The 21,504-nt window shown below is 40.5% G+C and overlaps 1 protein-coding gene across 3 annotated transcripts in view; it reads right to left on the bottom strand.

Moving 5' to 3' along the window:
* Positions 1–20,914, bottom strand: part of ankrd12 (ankyrin repeat domain 12) — a 36,857-nt gene extending 15,943 nt beyond the window's left edge. For all 3 annotated transcript variants that reach the window (XM_087810881.1, XM_087810882.1, XM_087810883.1), the window contains exons 1-2: positions 20,746–20,914; positions 773–886 (exon numbers count right to left, since the gene is read on the bottom strand). In XM_087810881.1, the coding sequence (XP_087667007.1) occupies positions 773–832 (60 nt within the window). In that variant the 5' untranslated portion in view covers positions 833–886; positions 20,746–20,914. The remainder of the gene's footprint in view (positions 1–772; positions 887–20,745) is intronic.
* Between the last annotated feature and the right edge of the window lie 590 nt (positions 20,915–21,504).

Genomic DNA, 21,504 nt, shown 5'->3' with positions numbered 1-21,504 from the left:
ACAAAACTTGTGGAATCAAAAAGTTCCTTTCCTAAATCCGTTGGTGCATTACATTCACTTGTGGCACGCGGGCCATTTGCAGCCCGTGACATGCTTTTCAGAGGCCCTTAAATTTTTGTCAATGTTTTGATTGAAGTGCAGGAAGAGCAAAGGACTATTTTTGTTCAACGTGAGAAGTTTAAGAGATAAAGATCATCACAAAGGCCAATATTTATTTCATTATGTATATTATATATTAATAAGGAAGATATTTCTGAGGTAAAATAGCATATTAAATTTTTCTTTGACCTATGTTCTTGTTCTTTATCTTTAGACTAAGATTGTATCATCTTGTTCGTTCTCTTTATTTCTCTTTGTTCTTGTTCTTATTTTTATGAATAATTTCTGTATTGCTGTGGCTAATTGGGAAAAAAAACAATTTCCCAAAAGAAGACCTCCTGAGAGATCAATAAAGTTCTACCTACCAACCTACACAAAAAGCCATTAAGCATTACAAAATAAAATATAAATCAAATTTGTCAAAAAGGCTCATAAAAATAATAAATATCTTTATTTGTACTGCATTTCTAAGTGAGAAAATTTCGAAACACGTGGGAAAAAACGTTTCATTCCACATATGTAAGTGAGTAATATTTGTAGAGCGCTTTTCTAGACCAGGGTCACAAAGCGCTTAAACAATCGAAACAAAACCCAATAAAATATATGCTTGTAGACAGAAATATAATCTAAGTCCAGATCAGGGATAACATTCAATAAGTAAAAAGAAACTCACCTTCTTCCCCGCCTGCTTATCCACCATGGCTGCATCTCTGTCGCTCCCAGGTTTGGCCATGGTGTGGCACCTGACTAGCTGTGACAGCTACAGCGCAGCAGGTTCATCATGCACCTGCAGACACAGACGCCGTCCATGAGTCACAGAAGAAGAAGAAGAAGCGTCGCGTAAAGAGACTTTAAACCTGCGACGACAAGAGTGTTTCTTGAAGAATGACCTTCAAAACAACACGCAGGAAACTTCACCGTGAATCATGATTTCTTAGTGTGTCGTCATTGTGGCGAGTTTCCCTCTGATGAGGTGTGACGTACGACAGTGACCCTGCAGTGGCTGGGAAACACCCACATGACAAAGGTCGGGCATTTTAAAAATCGGTCAAATGTTTCATCATCATCATCAGTTGTGTTATTTTCAGTCGAGTACAGATAAAAGAAAAAAAAATAATCTATGGAGGTATATCAGTGCCATCAGACTTTTTTTTTTTAAAGCATTCAATTTCTTATATACAGTAATTGAATTAAATAATTACTATATTGAAATCCATTAATTATATAGAATTATAAAATTAAAAAACTAAATCAACCTTTCAATGAAAGCGTGAATGAAATTTAATTTTAAAATGTGAACATTCTAAAAGTGAAGACTGGATATTGTCATTTCAATCATTAAAAAATAAATAAATACAAATGTAAAAATTCTTAAATTCATAGCCTTTTAAATTCAATACAAACATGTATGTATAACAGTTTTACCAGATAATACAAAAGTACTACTGAGGTACTTGATTGAACTCTCAGCCAATCATGCGACGCTCTGGCGATCATGTGATGACGTGGAAAGTACTGGCCTGTCAAAACATCATGGCCGATACTTTAATAACATTTTTTACATTACATTTAAAAGGCTATGATTAAAAAAAACAATTATTGTATTTTGGAATTATATAGGAATTAAAAAAACGTTTAAACGTGTAATAATTCAATGCTTACATTTCAATAAAACAACTCAAAGCTTAAACATTTGAAAGACTAAATTCAAGCGTTTAGTATTCCGGTGACACCGATACACAATATTCACAGTAATAATAACACGTATCCCTCACTAAGCTTCTCTGCAGCTGACATTCACTGGTCGTGACGCTCAGACTGACCCGGAGAGAGAGACGGTTCAGCGTGACACCTTGACCCGGCCAGCGATGGCAGCAATTAGGGCGAAAGCAAACACACGACCATTAGCACGAAGCTTTTAGGCAGAACTTTAGATCCAAATTGACTTACGAGAGTCAAAGCAACCACGGTTTGCCTCGACTGCGAGAGAAACGATGAAACAAAAAAGTTGACGGCTCTTTGCTGCACGCCGTTATCACCGATGTTTGCTACAGCATAGTCGAAATAATCGCCACAAAGGATGCTCAGCAGATAATGACAGGATCTTAAAATCTGATATGTCGGCATTATGGACGTATATCACCACGACTAAGGCTGTTTTGATACAAATCACGATACACTGGCAGTGACACAGAAATCCCTGAACAATACAACGCGATACAATGAAATAACCTCACGATACGATTCAAGAACGATTTGATTTAATTATAAGAGAATTAGATTTTGATACGTGATCACCAGATACAGTCAGTGAGGGTTTAAGGATGTCATAGTCAGGTCAGCGGGTTTAACAGTTTGAGGAATGAATGCACTGTTGCCTCAAGGGGTTGTTTTCAATGGAGCAAAAATAAACAACAATAATTAGAAAATGACATAATTCAGCATGTTCAGGCAGATCACTCGCATATTACTCAGAGCCGTAACAATCGAATAAATACATATATTGGAATTCGAACAAGTAAATGAAGTTTCAATAGGTTTAAAAAATGCTTCCAAACAATTTAAGCAAAATAAATATTGTCACTTAAACAACACTTGTGTCTCCAACACCTACTTCACTGCAACATCTATTAAATGAAAACTTCCGTCAGGGAGTCACCATGAATACAAAACAAAAGTATGTCAAAATTCCACTGTGTTCCAGCGTGTTTACTTATGTTTCATCAGTGCAAATGTACAGAGCGTTGCACAATTTCTGTACGTTTTCTACGTATTCATATTATTTAAATATATATTTAAATTGGTCTAAAAGCATAAATAATAGTTGACATATTGTACTATTCACAGTGGCTTCTAGTCCTGGGCGAGTGCTGGCATGATCAATGTAGGACAATAATAAACATAAGAATCATTTTGGATAATGGAAAAACCATGGAGTTTAGAGTAGATGTCCTTCGTTAGAACATACCTTTCAGCATGGTTCTAATAAAAGTCAGCGTAGCTCAATTGGCTGAGCGCTCGCTTTTTTATAAAAGAGATTGAAAAGAGAGGAAAAAACCTCCAAATAGTTTTAAATTAAACCGGCACTTTGGTTACATCAGTGTTGGAAATAATACTTACCACTTAAATACAAAAGAAATGCAAATAAAGGTGCCTCCTGTAATGTGATGCATATACATTTCTTTTGTATTTCAGTTATAATTTTAAGATACTTTAACAATAATACAACCCAAATGACGCACGACCAAACTGCTGTTAAATACACAAAGAACAATACCTGAACCAAGGACTCGTTTTAAAATCACTTTTCACATCCGTTCATAACCACTGCACCACCAAAGAAAAAACCTTGATTAAATCTAGTATCAAGTTAATACTAGCAACCTAAAAAAAACAGTCTTTTCAACAATCACTAAATTCAGAAACCAACAAAATGTTACCGGTAGTTTTCAAACGGGCTACAATGGTCAACAAAAACAGGAAAAAAATCAAAACAATTTTGAGCAAGTTTGTTGAATTCTTAAAATAATCCAAAACATGACGCAACAAATCAGGTATTACAAGCTGGAATTCAATTGCTGAAGGTTTCCTTGGAAAAACCGTGGCGGAAGAAGCAGATTGTCACGTTCCAGTCATTACGATTCAAATGCTTGTTCGAGGTCTGAGCGGTGAGTTAAGTTGGACCGAGTTTCTAGAACGAATCTCAAGACTCAATGACGCGGATCACTCCTGTCGACTAACATCAGGTCGTCGACAGCAGGTCACGAAAGCAGCTTCGTTTCTCCTGAATAGAGAAACTCAACACACGTAGTAAACATGTCGTCGTAAAGAATCTCCCGTGTCCATATTCAGGACCACGGCAGGAAACAAACGTGGACTCCGGCGTGGAGGACGAGGAGGGTGTGACTATAATTACAGTGGTATTTGGGCAGCGGCCAGAGCTTGGCGTTCGCTGCGATTCATGAGCAGCTCAGTTGCTGCATAAGCTGCTGTGAGCTGCGACGCTAACCTTGGAACGTTCCTGCTCCTCGTCGAACCCACGTCTTGATGACGGCGACGCTTGAAAGCCTCGATGACGCGTGGAGTCTGCGAGCCACATGGACGGAACAGAGCGTCAGAGTCGGTGGGACGCAGAGGGAACACTGGATTAAAGAGTTTAAAAGGTCACGGTCAAGAGCGAGGGTCGAAGAATAATCCAGATGAACCGACTGCAATATTGTAGGGAAAATAAACACACAGGAGGTTCATTCTTCTTGTCGTTTTGTCTCGTGTATTCATCATAACAACATGATGAGTCAACAAAATGTAATCTACTATTAAGATGCAAATATTCACAGTGTTTGTTCCCAGGGCCGACTGAGGACGAGAGGATACAGTGGAGTACTCCAGCAGCTTTTAAAGCTGATGTTTGGACATATTTTGGTTTCAAAACAAATCAAGTCATTCGGCAACACCAGAGTCAAGTACTCGTCTATACTACAAAAATACTGTATCCTTGCTCCTAAAGTATCACAATATATCGCATCACCAGATTCTTACCGATATACACACCCTGAATAAAATATAAACAGTAATCACACATTTAAAGAATGGCTTCCTGTTCAGAATCAACACGTATACAATAGCAAAAATAGTTAAATGACATTCGTATTACACACAGAGTATATTCAAAATATTCAGTAGCAAAAGGATTCAACAACTCGACATGTCTAGAAGAGATACAAAAGACTGACACACTGGAAAGTCTGTGGTTCTAGTGAGCTCTTCTAAACAGTCATCAAATAAAAGGTTTCTCGACATACGTGAAATGTGGTCGAGACATTTTTCTGCTGAAACTCTACTAACCTCGGTCTAAATATAAAGTCCAACAACTATGACCACATGTTTGCGTCACTGTATGTGCTAACAATAGTTTGCTTGAAAAAAAAAAAAAAACTGTTTGATGAAGTATAGAAGTGTTGATGACTGTGGTCGACGAGCTGTAGAAAAGCAGCTTTGAACGTAACCATAAAAATCGGAAACGAAACAGGAAAATCTAAAAATGTAACTTTGTCTAAATCTAGACAGAATTAAAGAGCAACACCACACTAAAATAGCAGGGGTGTGCATTGCAAGAATCTGGTGATACAATACGTATTAAGAATCAGGGGGCAACAATACGATATAAACAGTAGTGATACTGTAGTAACAAGGATCTATTTGTAGTACTGTCGAGTACTTGACTCTGGTGTTGCAGAATTTACAGACCACATGACTCTTGATGAAGTCGTAACTGCTTCTTTTGTTTTGAAACAAAACTATGTCCAAACATCAGCTTTAAAAGCTGCTGGAGTCCAATGTATCCTCTCATCCTCAGTCAATACTGGAATCTTGACTGATTTCACAGTTGTTTTCCTGACGACAGAAGTCTGCAAATATTTGCAGCATTTGTGCAAATATGAATATAAAAGATAAAGGAACCATCATAAAATATGTTTTAAAAAAAGCCCCCCAAAAAACCAATACAGTGCCGTAGAATATAAACAAGTTATCCTGTAAATAGACTGAGAAAATATCAATGCACATGTATATTGCAAACGCTGATAAAATTGAGAACATTTGTACGCAGGAACCAACATAAAACACAACATCCTCCTGCTCTTTGTTATGGTTTTAAGATTATTGTAAATCCTTCAATACAAATAATAATACCATTCATGTATTATATCTATTTACTTTTATACTGTAGATGAATCCTTTAAAAGATGTCAAACTTCACAGCCCGATCTGGGTCGCTGTCAAGCATTCCCGGCTGCAGCAGTCGGTCCTTCCGAGGAGCAGATGTTTGTGTATTTATTTAGAACCTAGCGGACATGGGTTTAAAATCCCCTCAACTAACAACAACAAGCGTTCTCCCTGTAGTGCAGGAGCATGTTTGGCTCCGACAGCAGTGCGGCTTCAGTCGTGTTCCTGCAGCCGTCCTGAGATGGTGGGAGGGGGGTGTCAACGGGATGAAAAGCTAAGACATTATGGAGACCCGATCCAGCGACTGCAGGATGGGACGTGGAAGGCTAAGAATAGCTCAGAGCCGAGCAGAGACGTAACTCCACCTCTGCTGCTGTGATCTCACGCACACACACACCATGTGGACAAAGCATGTGGCTCCACACGCTCCTTCGCACACAAAGGAATGGATGAAAAACATCTTTTTTTCTTTTTTTTTTTAAAAGCAGGAAACGATTAAAGGCTTTCAAAGCAGACGCGAAGCACATTTCATCTTCGGAGGAAACTCTACGAGTGGCTTCTCTGCCTCGAAATTGATGTCGATCTTCTACGCGCTCGCTGCCGTCGCCGTGAGAGTAAACAGCCGGTCACGTGGTGGTGGTCCTGTGTGCCGTCAGACTAAATGATGGGGGAGGTCTCTCTCTCAGCTGCGCATCTACTCCCGGCCTCCTCCTCCTCCTCCTCCGGGGCTCTTATGAATAGCAGGACAAAGGCCGGTGAAAAAAGGCTCGATTACGGCAGGAGAGCGTCAGAGAACCACGGCTACAGAACATCTTCAGGTTCTCACAGGCGACTGCAGGATACGTGGGGAGGTATTGACCTGTGGTTGAGCAAATATATTCTTCCAGTAATTATAAGAAATAAATCGAGATATTAAATTTGATTTAAATTGTTAAAGCAATGCATTAAAGTGTTTCAAACAGAGCCTTGGAACATGAATTGCTAAAATCTAATGAATGGCTTGAAAATATTTTGGCAAAAAGTAGAAAAGCATTTAAAGTTTAAGGTATGAATTTCTAAGAGGGTGCAATCGTTGCAATGGTCTTAAGAAAATATTGATACAGGGATATATTGCAATATTGTTTTTCATGATATTCAACTGCACTTCATTGATTTATTTTTGCTTTCAAGTCATATTTTATTTTATTCACAGTTATTTCTTAGTTTTATATGTTTAACTAACACGCAAATACACACGTTGCAATTAAACTTGCTGTTGCTAGTTGGCAGAATTCATTATCATTCAGCTAAAGGAATGACGAAATCCCGGGAGACCTGGGCGGTGACTGAGGACGAGAGGATACAGTCGCCTTCAGCCGCTTTTAAAGCTGATGGCCCTATATTTGGTTTCAAAACAAATGAAAGCGGTTACGACTTTTTAGAGACTCACGTGGTCTTGTAAATTCTAGAATTAAGAGTTCATGAGGAATAACTGATCCAGGACTCGATAGGACGCGATATCATAAAACATCAAATGCTTTTAACAAAACTGTTGAGCATTGAAATCGATTGTAGCAAACATGTAGCTGAATATTAGCTTGGTAGTGTTTATCCATCCATCCATCTTTTTACAAACAGCCATTTGGTAGCAAGGTGAACAATTTAAGCTAGCGCCGAAAAACTGTTTTAGTTCATACGTCTTCTGAAATAAATCGCCTCCAACGGATGAAAAACTGCACTCAGACCCACCAAAAACAGACTCATAAAAAAATAACACAAAATGCATTATTTATTTAACTAAAAGTGACCCTAATATTCATCAGCTGGACCGTGGGTTGTTGGTTACAACCGTATCACACACTGAAAATGTCCAAACCAGCAGCTGCTTTCACTGTGAGGTTTTCAGAGAAACTTGATTCGAAATATTCTTGGCAGGGCATCAGAACATCTCGCCTCTCGTCACCTCTAAATACAGGAGTCTAGCCTTCATCCAGTGGGTAGTTTCACAAGTAGCCAGCAATGTTTAGAAGAAAGCATTACTGTCGATTCAATAGCGGTCACTATTGAATCCTGAATATTGAATTACTACAGGTCTTAAACAAATAGAAGAGATTATTAGGGTAATGGGTTTGGATGATTTTCCAGGTGGATAACAGTGAGGATGACCTGATGGTTATTAACTCTACTGGGAACTAAAATCACTGCCAAAATTCAAATTAGCCTTGGGAGTTGTGTCTTAACATGTTGCCAGAAGAAAAAAAACAGGGACTGTTACAGCCACCGCGCCACTTTGGTGATTCACCTAACAACTGTTCCTCTATGATTCAGAGGCGACTGAACATCAAACACGTCTTCTGTTGACTAAATACTGTTGATATAAAGGACACTTTGCTTATGACAATATGGCTGTGAACGTCAGAATTAAAGACCTTTGCCACAGGATTTATACGAGGGGAAAGACTTCACGTCGATGAACTTGATCAGTTCTAAAAAATTAAATACATTTAAATGTTCAGTCCAAGAACTTCTGTGAAGAGACTTGAAACTGCATATCCACATCAATGGGTCCATTTTCGTGACACCACAGGACCCTCCCGGTAAAGATTAATTCAATTTCCCTACTTATATTACATCAAATGTGTTTTCATTCATTCTAAATCCCAACCATGTCGCTGCCGTCTGATAACATCTAATAATAAACCCGATACCGTCCGCCGTCTCAACGGTAAGCTAGATTTTCCTGAAGGATGCACGCGTCTTCCTTGCCAACAAGTCACCTGGGACAGGAGGCGAACTCCAAACAGAGATTCAACTGTTGCTAAAACAAATGACAACAAACAAACAAAACCTGTGCGTCATTGCAGGAAAAAAAAACAATGGCTTCTAGGGGCCATTAGTTGTCAAGAAGTTGTGTTCGTATCCGTTAGACATTTTTATTTTAGTCGATCCACACGGACGGTAGCTTGAACTCCAAGTTGCTCTATCGAATCGTTGTATGTGCAATAAATTGGCGCTTAAAATGCAAGTTTTCTCCTTGATTATGGTCCACAATATGATTCGACACGAACCCTTAAAGGATTGTAAATCATGGGAATTGAAAGCGGAATCGCTCCAAACAGGCCATAGTTATGGCAACAAAGTACGAGCGACTGCTTCACGACGGCCAGAACTAAAGTATGCAGCTCAAATAAAAATCAAAGGCCTCATAAAAGCGACTGTCTGTTGACACAAGAGCAGCAGCGCGAGGGTTAAGTCCACTGGCAAAAGAACAAGGACTCACACGACTATTAAAACTGGTCCAGCAGGCCCTAAGAAGCCGACGGCCACCGCCATGAATCTAGGTTAATAATCAGATGCTTGCGCGTCGGACAAGAACAATGAGGCTTTTTTTCTGCCGATTATGGGGTTAAAAGGAGTGGGGGGGGCAAAAGCAAAAGGTTGGGACCTCGGAGAGGGGCTTTTCTCGCGTATAAACCCCAGCGCCAAAGCTCACATGACCGTCCCCCTGGGCCGTTTCATAGACCCTCTTATTTCAACAAATACAGTCAAAAGTTATTTTTAAACTGTCCTGCTCTGTCCTCGATTCATTTGTGGGGGGTCAGCAATTTTCATATGAAACCGAGTCAGGCTTTAAGGAAATCAATGATTACTTAAAATAGTCCGGCTGGCTCTCGGAGGGAAGATCATTTTGGATATTGAGCTTTGGGGGGGTAGGTTTTATTATTGCCGCTTCTTATTGGGATCAAAAGGACTCTGAGTAAATGAGTCAGAGTCTAATTCTATGTCAACTTGGAATAGTTTATTTTTCCATCACTTTTCGGGGAGTCGATTGCTGACATTTTATCCAAGCGATGACATTTTTCATCGCTTAGATAGATGTTAAGAATTCAGATAAACCATGTCCAATAAAAATATTAAAAAAATATATTGTGGTTCTGAAAGGCAGAAGTGAAATATGCCAAATCATCCAAGAGAAGCATCTAAAAGTATCCCTTGTCTTACTCGGATTCCTGTACCAACATCCTCAAAACTGTTGATCACTAGAGGAGATAAAAGAATAGGACAATTCCTTCTAGTCCTGGGACGGCCACTACGTCACTGGACAAGTAAGACACTGGCTGATAGGATTATCAAATTTAGGATCACCAGGAGCTCTCCTGTCTTGGCTGGAGAAGAGGGATTTGCCCACGAGTGCTACGGTGAGTCTACGGGCTTTAAAACGTTGCTACGTCTTCTTGAGGTTTTAAAAGGCCAGGGCAGGAGAGAAAGTTTGTATCATGACGTAGACGACAGGGATTCCACACCTGCCACATCCTCTTAGGCTCCATGAGATTCCCTTCTAATCAAAAGCTTAGCGCGTCAGTCTCCGGTGTGCCAAGAACCAGATCTTCGTAGTGCACCACAACACTGGTCGGATAACCAGGTGCTCAAAACAAGTCAAGAGAAGATTCAACTCAAGTCACTTCCGTGCAAACATGAACTCTGATCCGCTTAATGAAAAAAAAACCCACTTCTGACACCACTTGTCACAGGTCGGGGAAAAACACCAAGAACTGAAATACTTGATACAATTTTTTCCACCGGCAGGTCTTAGCCCTACTTGACTCCATCTGGTCTGTGTTGCATTCCTCATAACTGGAGGTCACTGATGTTGCTCCGTAGTCCTTGGACAAGTGATGATGAAATAATGATGTTGGTGTGTTCGTTATCCATTACTGGGTCATATTTTTGACAGTTTGATCACTTGCAATTTCCTGGTTCTTGTTGGCAAGAATCTGGGGAAGTGAAACATATCAAGAAACTGTGGCACAATACCATATATTGTGATATGTTGTGATACTGTAGGAACAAGGATATATATGTAGTAGGAGTACTTGACTCTGGTGTTGCAGAAGTTACAGACCACATGACTCTTGACGAAGTCGTTGCCGGAGTCCACTGTATCCTCTCGTCCTCAGTCGTAACTGCTTTCTTTTTTTTTTTTTAACTAAACAATGTACAAACCTCAGCTTCAAAAGCTGCTGGAGCTGACGGTATCCTCTCGTCCTCAGTAATGACCAGGATCTCGCTGGATTTCATTGTTGCATTAGCTACGGAGAATATTGTGACCGATGACGTCGAACGGGCGGGATTTTAATTGCAACACAAAAATGACCAAACACCATGAAATGAAGCAATTCTAGGCGATTTGAAGTCGCGCGACGCCAGTGGACTAAAGTGGTAGTGTTTAAGCGCGACGGGAGACATTTCCCATAAGCACTTGCTAAACGTTGCAAAAGTTGCCATGTCCCGGTTTGCAGAAGTTGGACGTATTTCCTGTTTCCAGCCTTCCATTGTTTGAATTAAGGATGGATACCGATGAGGTAATGGATTCGATTGTGAATGATGAAATATGATATGACGGCTTTGTAAATAACAAAACTTTAACTTTGTTTTTGTACGGTAATTCGCACCTCGCACCCACCACAACCAGCGTGATATGTAGCATGTTCACACCATCCCCAAGAACTTTTAAAGTGAAAACAAAAATCCCACAAAACACCTCAAGTCATCGGTATATGAGTCATTCAACTAGTTTTAAGTTGATGTGTCATCACAAGTTTTATGAAAATATTTTAGTACAAAAGTATTTAAAGGTAACCAAACTACCTAGAGCTTCTTTAATTAAAAAACAAAATGGCATCGTTGAATATTTTAACAGTATCGTAAACAAAAAGTAAGTAATTTTTATAGCGCTTTCCCAGACCAGGGTCACAAAGCGCTTTAAGTATATATTTTATTGAGTATTGTGTGGATTGTTTAAAGGTCAAGCTAACACTGAGAACACAACAGGAGTTCCAGAAAATCGAGGAAAAGCCTGACCAAATAAAAAAGTCTTAAGATGTTTCTTGAAGGAGTCAGTAGATCATCAAACACAGAGAGAGAGAGAAGATCGTTCCAAAGCTTAGGAGCAACAGCCTGGAAGGATTTCTCTCCTCTGGTCCTGAGCCGTGTTCAGGAACCATCAGTAGATTCTGATCCACAGACCTCAGAGCCCGGGCTGGGGTGTAAGGCTGGATCAGATCAGTGATCTAAGGAGGAGCCTGACCATGAATAGATCTGAAAGTAAGAACCAGAATTTTAAAGTTGATCCTGAAAGAAACTGGAAGCCAGTGAAGAATTTTAAGGATCGTAGAAATGTGAGTTCTTCTACTAGAGCGGTCCAATATTAAAGTGTATTATTATTTCCCTACACCTCTAGTATCAACGCCTTCGAAGTACAGTTATTGTCTTTAAGTCCTAAAACCAAAAGAATAAATAGAAATCACAGTTTAATCTCATTCAACTTTGCCATTCACCATCACGATGGATGTCTCACCACATTTCTCTACAATCCAACCATGCGTTTCACGTGGTCTCGGGTGTGATGTGAAAACGGGAACGTGGCCACCTCTACCTCCAGCGAGTCCTCCCAGCAAGGTCAGCGTCAGCTGCGAGATCCGGTCTGGTTTCCGTGCAGCGGTGAGGAAGCCACGCTGAACGTTTGGCCTGCAGCGCTGCTGCGTGTCGTCATAATTAGACCCCAGAAGAGAATCTGATACGTTCCACGCAGTGGAAATAGAAACGCAGACGGTGACGCAGCGATTCGTTGCAGCGAGAGATTCTGAAAAATGATTCAGCAGATCCTCGCGTTTGTGCGGATATTGATCACAAACGGTGGGAGGATGTTTTACGCTGCGTTCAAGAGTGATACCAGAACTTGACCGTCAAATTATTCAGTCAATATCTCACTAAGCAAACGCAACATCATGACATGTTTTATGGTCTGTCGACAGGAGAAAAAAAAAGTGAGTCTACACTGGGAGCCGGGGCACGGTGGCCACGCTGACCCGATATAAGCCGACACCAGTGACAACAATGGCATGTGAGCATTAGAGTCGGACCACAGAGCAAGGCTGGTATGTGGCCGGGATGATGAGTCATGCTTTCTCTTATAGCAGAGGACCATTGTTCGCCGGCTGCAGGAGTGCACAAAGGTCGACGTGGGCATCTCAACTGGTCTCTGTGGGCACCGAACTGTGTTCCACGGCATGTTTAAACACCTTTTCATCAAGACTGGCTGGAGTGCAGCGTCAGCAAGTCACTGATCGTCATCCACAACACTGCTTTTAAACCCACGGCACACTTTATAGTGTTTACAACCACTGGTCTTGTAGAAGAACCTAATGGCCGATTTGAAAATAGTGCTGCATTAAAAAGAAGATGGCAATACGATAGATATCACGATACTGTAGTAACAATGATCAATTTGTAGTATTGTCGAGTACTTGACTCTGGTGTTGTGATAGTGTAGTAACAAGGATATATTTGTACTATTGTCGAGTACTTGACTCTGGTGTTGCAGAATTTACAGACCACATGACTCTTGACGAAGTCGTAACTGCTTTAATCATCAGCTTTAGAAAGATGCTGGAGTCACTGTATCCTCTCGTCCTCAGTTATCGCCAGGATCTTGCTGGATTTCATTGTTCCTTTAGCGTCGCCGCTGTAATGACTGCTGCCATCCAGCTGAAGTTTTATTGCAAAAACGTAAATGAACGATGCTATAAAGTTTATTCGTAATTTAAAAAATGTATAAATAATGTAATTACCACATTTAGTGAAATATAAGCGATAAAAGAACTATGATTAGATTATTGCGAAGGACGTAATGACTCCTATGAAACAACCCAGTAAATATTTGCATGCTTATTGCAAATAAAATATATCTATTTATAATTATTTAAATTAACAAACTATTGATAATCTAACCATTACTGAGTATGATAAAAAACTAAATTGCAAATACAAAAAAATAATAATAAAGTGCGATATTTAAATGTTCCCTAGTTTCAAATTCAAGTCCTTTCTTAATCATAGTAAGCATTGCTGTGTATTCAACAACAGTTTGTGTTGTTCGGGATCACAAGTTGTGTAGTAGGTGGTCATTAAGATCTTTAAACTCTGAATAGGAGGATGATTTTTTAATCAAACAGGATGTTGTGGCCTCTTTCTTTTGGGATTAGTTCCGTTAAAAAGGTCTGCGCCTCCGTAATTATCGACTCATCGCTGCGCCGCCTCATTCATGGAAGGAAAAAAAAACCCAAACACAGTGGCCATGATTAATTCACGTGCGCTGTAATATCACAGCCGAGCCTCCGTTGTGCGCTCTACTGCTGCAGTGTCATGGTGCAGCGAGCGCGCACGTGGCGGAATTATCCAGGCGGCGATATCAGCGGCGATATCATCGAGATGCCACACTCGACGCTGCAAACAATAACAAGTGGTGTTCGGTTGCCGAGACTTCCACATGTTGTGTAATCGGGAAGCCCCTCCCACCTCACACACACACACACACACACACACACACACACACACACACACACACACACACACACACAAGTCGTTCTCGAGGCTGCAGATGGGTTCGGCTTGAGTGGGATTCCATTTATATCCAACACAAATGACTCCTACTGAAGATATAAAGAAGGCTAAACAGATCTGGAGTTCGTGGCAATTAAAGAAACACGTCAATAGCAAACAAACAAACAACGATACGACTTTGTAACGACAGTCGAGATGAAACCCTGGTGGATTTAAAGCTGCACAATAGACTCGAAGCATCAACAGCAACTTTGACTCACGACACCAAAAAGACTTCTAATGACTACAAGAGCCGTGACTGTAATGAGATCTCTCTGCCGGCGGATTCGATTATCTGGTCCAATCGAAAAAGGCCCAGGAAGACGGATGGGAATCACGACACGTCAATGGATTGTCAGGGAAACGGGGCCTTTTAATGTTGGGAGTCAAACATTGCGTTTACGGAAATGAGTCCACGATTCACTTTACATCACGCGTGATAAAAAAGAAGCTTGGATCGACTCCAGCTGTGCGAAAAAACTGATGACATTTCGTCATGTGCACGCTTGGGAAAGAGATAAAACCGGTTTCATCCAGAGAACAAGATGAATCATCTCAGCTGGAGCTAATCAAAGTTACCAGTTTTTTTTAAATGCCAAAAAACAACAACATGTAACAATTGACTGAACAACACATTAAATATTTATAATTATACCAAATACAGCTGTGCAAAAATAAACTGCAACTATAACAACAAGGAAATAAAATAAACAATTTGAAGGTGTTGATACTGCTGTGAATTTTGATACTTTTGTCAATGCATTAAGTTCAAGGCTGATGGATTAATTTAAAGCAGATAAGTCCTCCAAATTTTGATTCCAAACATAAAACTATTACTTAGGAATGGCTGTATCTTTTTTGAAAGGAGGCGGTAAATATTTCACTCAAGAAGAAAATCTAGCAAGATTGTTTGGTCGATCGAACTTAGTGGTTTTTGTGGATTTAATGAACATTCGAAGACGGGTAAAGCATTGGTTACTAGTTAACAGGCTGCACAACAACACTTTCCATCTACAAAACAGAAACGAGAGTGGATAGAAAACATCAACAAACAAGACAATCTTATAAAGGAGATTCAATCTTGGTACAAGAAAAGCTCTTAATTCTTCTATTATCTTCGTTCTGGTGCACATTTTATTTTTAGAAAGCCAACAACGGCGGTAATAACATTGTGATTCGCACAAAGCATTACCTTCTGACCATCATTTCATGGCCATTCATTCGCTCTCAACGTCTTCATTCATCCTTCGTCCATGTTGGGCTTCGGGAAGATTTTGATTTGGTCAAATTGCATCCCACAATATGTCGAGTGCTACTTCAGGTTCAAAGCCTCATTAGTATGTAAAATACATGTTTTTCTGTATGCTACTGATTCACAAGACAACCTGGAGGACTGTACGGAAATTGTATTCACCATTTAAAAAAGACAACTATTAAAGTTTCCCTCGATAATATTTGCAGACTTTTGTAAACCATTAATCACATTTATTCATTCAAGTTATCCGATTATTATAGTGACGGTGCAGCTTTTTCTAGTCCTCACACAAAAAGCAAAGCACACCTTAAATGGCAGCGAAAATGTTCCCGTGAGAGACGACATCAGCTCAGACAATGCCTGGATCAATCCAAGATATCTACCCTTTCATTAACCGCCGACAAGATGATGGTACGAACCGAGAACAGGGAATTAAATCAGGCGTCACCTGCTGGAACTTCTAGTGCAATGTTTGTGCCTCGAAAAGAATTTGTAACCATGCAGAATAAGATTTGTTAGGAGCCACAGACGCCGAAACAAGCTCCAAATGTAGCGTGAAGATATTATTCTTCAGGACTTGTGATGTATTCTAGAAAATTAATTTTGAGGCCTTTTGATTTTTAGGATGAATTTCTCATTCCCCTTGTTGGACAAGTACGTAAGTGCCATCATTAAGACCGCTTTAACTCATAAAACAAACAACTTTAAATAAATGAAAATACAACAACCACTACAATACATGATACAGGCCAGGGATTAATTAATCATGTATTGTAGTGGTTGTAGGACCAAGGGCTTGTAAAACACGACTCTCAAACCGAGATATTAGGTCTGTAAAAAACATGTAATATGTGAATGTTTTGAGCGTGAACGTGCCCCCGGAATACAAACGTCACAGGATGACGACTTCCAGTGGCGAGCCGCTGTGATTAACAACATTTCATGTCGTGGAAACTGGAGACGGGGACGACACCGAGGTTGTATTGAATTCAGCAGAGCGTGGAGAAAAAAGCTGGTGTCACAGTTTGTCACTGCACTTTCATCTCGCTAAAAGGGTCACAGGAGATGATGGTGGTCGTGGTCTCTTGTCTCAGATCTGATCGTGATTTACAGCAGTGGTGAGGGGCTTCAAACTTTCAGCGACCAAACTACCACAAAACAAGCGAGGTTCTCTCATAGAAGACGTAGGTACGACTTAAGTCGTTCATCTTTTTACAATTTATCCCTCAATGCTTTTGTGTCAAACCTTTAATGGACACGTGGATCAGAATATGTTCACAATTGAATCTTTACGGTTCATCAAATGACTTGGTTTCTATTCTATTAAAACGGTAATTGTCATTCCTGACTTCCGTTCCTCACATGCAGCAGGAGATATCGATCTACTGACACAATTTAATCATAATGAGCTCCGATGCACACACTTTCGTCGAGATCTTCTGAACTTCCTGTGCGGGCATCAAGAGACGAACACGAGATCTTGAGGTGAGCCTTGTGTCAGAGTTGGTTCTATAGTTAAGGACAGATTGTACTTAGGTTTCTGTGGTGGCAACGTTTAGATGCGAACTTGTACAATTGATTTCCAAACAAATGACTAAATATAACTATATACCGAGTAAAGCGTTTGCGATATTGGGACTGAAAACCAACGCTCACATTTCTCTGAAAACTACTCGCTGTTGCCAGGGGTAACCGTGACACCGACACCGCTCATTGTTGACACTGAGGTCAACATGTCTGCACCAGGTGTCAAAGATATAATCTCTTGTGGATCCCGAGTCTGATGTGGTCAAAACCTTTCCTAACCTACATCTAGAGAGACATGAAAATACGCTTAAAGAAGAATAAGAAATGAAACGAGCGATTGTTCTTCGTTTAATCCTAAAGTATGTTGCGAGTTATTTACCAGGATTTCGCAATTTATTCAAGACAATTTAGGGTTTTACATTGTTCCCATAATAAACAGATGTTTAAACACTAATTGCGCTACGACGTCATAATTAGAGTTTTCACTGCAGTCGTGATACTTTTCTAACAACGGTCGTCGACTGCCTGTCAACGTTTATTTCCAGGGGTTTCATTTGAGTTAGTGCGAAATAACCATAAATTAGAGCTGCAAGTGTGCGTGCGAGTGTTTACATGCGGCAGCTGCGGCCGTAATACATCCGTTATAAAGGATAATTGACGCCTGAATCTAAGCCTGACCTCGGCGGGCAAGAGGCGTCGAGTGTTTGCAAACATCTGAAGTGAACCCAAGTCTTGTATTCACGTGCCGATTTTATTTGCATAAATATATCTTTATATTTAAGACACCAGTTGGAACAGAAGGCCAAAGGTCACAATATAGGACACAGTTTTTTTTCTACAGTTCCAACTAATATACAGCCAATACCAACGCCTTTAGTTAGCCTAAATCTAAGCATTTAAACAAGTTAAAGTGAGAGGATTTAATATCATTGCAATTACTCGAAGCTCCGTAACCAGGGAGCCGGGACAATGCATGGACCAAGGTAAGTGGTTCTTTACATTTCAAGTTCATAGTGCAAACGCACGTCCTGCTCTGCAATGATCAAGAACATCATTTCAGATTGAAAAATGCTACGTCTGGACCAAGTCAATAGTCTGGTTGTTAATAAAGAGTCTATAGAAGCTGATGAGAATCAGCCGAGCAATGAAAGGCTTATTTTATGTTCCCGGACCCTTCCTACTGTAATTAAACATATTTACTTATTGACAGGGAAAGATGACTTTGGCAACTTGCAGAGATACTACCTGGTCACCTTTAAAGCTTTTCCCCTGAGACGTCAACTAGCTGAAAGTGCCTGGAGAAAGTGACGGTTGGAAACCCCCGAGAGCAAGTTGAATTCTGAATCTTTTTTTTTTAAATAAGAAATTCAACAGTAAAATCACTTTTTAGCAGGATTTGACACGGCAGCAAAGTTGAAGGACGCTAGTTGCTTTTGCAATACAGGTGGTTTTCATTGTCCACCAAGAGTTGATGTTTTCATGTCTTGATAGCGAAATCACTCACAGCTCCCCTTAACTAGGGGTCACCGACCTTTTTTAAAACTGCGAGCTACTCCAAAGGCATCCTGTGACGCACTACCATCAGGTTGGTACAAACTGACTGAAGACGTAAGGCTGTTGTTATGTTCTATGGTTGACTAGCACGTCTCCCCGCAAAGTAGCCAGCAGTAAAAAGCAGTCTTTAATCTCAATTTAATCTCAGTATTCCTCGAGGTTTTCTCACGGTTAGAGATGACTCACGATGAATACATTTAAAGGGTTAGATTCACTCAAGGGTTTGGATTATTTCCAGAGTCATTCTTTCATTTTTAGAGTTCTAGGGAAGAATATAAATTGCCTATTGCGTCGTCTTCATCCAAAATAAACTTAAAAATCAAATCTAAATATCTCCATGGTGCTCATCTTTAAAGTCCAACCTGTATTGAGGCCTTGACATTATTAAAACAGGTCTACATTTTAAGCTTGTTTTTAGCGGAAGCTGCTAGGCCATCGGTGTAAATCTTGCACAGGCACTTGCAATGCGTTTCAATAAAGAAAGACTACAAACAAACTTAAAATCTAGAATAATTTAAGGGGTTTATTGCTACCATTTTGAGGCGTAGATTCAAGAGGGACGTTACAAACGAACATTATGGAGGTATTTGGATGTTTTTAAGTGTCTTTTTGGACGGAGATGACGACCCCTGAAAACTCCCGACTTCTCGTTTCAAATGTTGAAGTCTTTCTCTCCAAGATGCAGCAAGTCCCTCATCATGACCATGTTTTGAACTTATTACTTTATAAATTTCTTCTGAAATCTGGGTGAACGAGAGGTTACGAGAGCAGAGTCCATTATGACGTCATAATGGCTTCACTCCTCCAGCCAGCTGTAATTATGCCACTCTTTGTTTCTATATATATATATATACTCTTTGTTTCTTGTATCTATATGCGATATTTACCTGGAGTACTTCACGTCTGTATCCCTTGTTAATCTTTAAAGTTCTGCTACAAAAGACTTTAAAATAGAGACACATGTCCTTCCTTTTTTTTTCTTGCCGAGGCTTTAATACAAGATTGACATTACAGGCGAGCGTGACATAAATAAGTGTCGAGAAAGACGAAGCGTCATTCGCTTCAATCAAACATACATTTTGGCCTTTACACACACACACACACACTTACGAAAAAGATTACTCTGAAAATAATCCCAACCCTTTTTCCTCGACATCAGGGTGAGTAGAAAATGAGTTAAATTCGAATTTTGGCTGAACTATAGCAATTTAGAAACGACCGAAAAATGACCCAGTATTTAATTCAGTTTGCTGTAAATGTTCTTAATAAAAAACAGTACATTTTCTCTTAAAGATAGTTTGAAATCCATGTGAGGACATCTCGTATTTAAAAAAATAGATCCGGTACATTTATAAAGGCTCGAGCCACAGACCACCGTCTCAACACAGACAAGCTTTTGTATCAGGCAACACACACACACACACACACACACACACACACACACCCCCAAGATGTCACTGTCATTGGGGTCGAGCCGCGATCTTACACGGACACAAAAATAAATAAAAATACGGAGCGTTTTTAAAGGAAGAATCTACTCAACCTGACGCTTCTTTCCTTTCGTTTTGAGGTGGATTTGTTTCCATTTTTCCTCCCCAAGAAAGGCTGGTGTCGTCGCTGGTGTAACCAGACAACACACCCACCTCACGCTCCTCGATCTTCCACACGTTTCTAACTAGTAAACAAACTCCCGCAGTGATCAGGAAGCTTTTTAATTTCAAAGAGTACGCAGTTAGAAGAACTTGATTCTCTGTCACATTTTTTATTTTATTTCGGGGGGTGGTGAGGTGAGGGGGTGTGTGTGTCGGTGGCGATATCCACCAGCAGAGCCGAGACAAAAGCCCACTGCAGCCCCCTTTTCTCTGCCCTCACAGCGTCCCCCCCTCCCCAGCGCTTTATCTCGCTAGCACAGGCTGGAAGCTAACCCACGTCACGTCACCTCAAAAAACGTGGAGGAAAAAAAGTGGATACATTAAAAAAAAATTGGATAAAAAAACCCACCAGAGCACGTGGCAAACTAAAAAAAAAAAAAAAAAGCAACCAAACATTCCACGTCAAGCTAGCTTGTCATTAGCATGTTAGCCACACGAGCTAACGTGAACCAGCCGGACTTAAATGTGTCGGGGGGAAGAAGGAGGAGGTTACGGGGAGAAAAAGGCGCTTACCTTGATACTGACTTGCGTGTGTCCAGCAGCTCATTCAAGGTTCGGTTCGGCTCCTCTCGCTATCGACCGTTATGGTGTCAATAGTGGACGTTAACCGTCGCCTACGGCTGTGTGACGTTCATCGCCTCGTCCTTCTCTCCGAGAAAAGCCTAGCAAAACACGCGAGCCCGCGCTGTGATTGGCCGCGGTCGGGTCACGTGACCCCCCCCTGCCCCTCCCCTCCTCGTCCTCCAGCCCCAACCGGGCTTAACAGAGTCTCCGTCTGTTGGGAAGATGTCGGTGTTTTAAAACCCGCAGGTAACGCTACGTTTATTTTTTTATTTTTTATTTATGGCGTCGTTGTTTGGTCTTTGACTCGTGTCGCGCTTTCAATAGAAAGAAAATACGTTTTTCTTATTTTATTAAAAAAAATTAAAAAATCGAATTCAGTGAAATAAATATCGTTTCCGTTTCCTTGTTGTATCGTTAAAAAAAACCCGAGTGATTCCGATCGTCAGCTTCGTGGATCTGTAACGACCGTGTGACGTCATCTTTTCCGCCGTGTTGCAGTGACCGGGAAGTGCGTTTCTGACAACAACAAAAAAAACACGGACACGCGCGTGGGAAGAATGATTGAATCCACGTCACGGATCAGGTGTTTTTATCTAGTGAGACTTTTTATTTCGCGTGTTTTTTTTATAGCCCGCCATTTCTGCGTCGACCAGCTTTGAATTTTGGTTGCGCAGTGACATTTCCATCATGGTGGTGGCTGGGGCGCAT

The sequence above is a fragment of the Callionymus lyra genome, chromosome 16 (assembly GCF_982586985.1).
Source record: "Callionymus lyra chromosome 16, fCalLyr1.hap1.1, whole genome shotgun sequence".
NCBI lineage: Eukaryota > Metazoa > Chordata > Actinopteri > Syngnathiformes > Callionymidae > Callionymus > Callionymus lyra.
The sequence above is the reverse complement of the archived record's forward strand: the minus strand, read 5'-3'. Positions and strand labels throughout refer to the sequence as shown.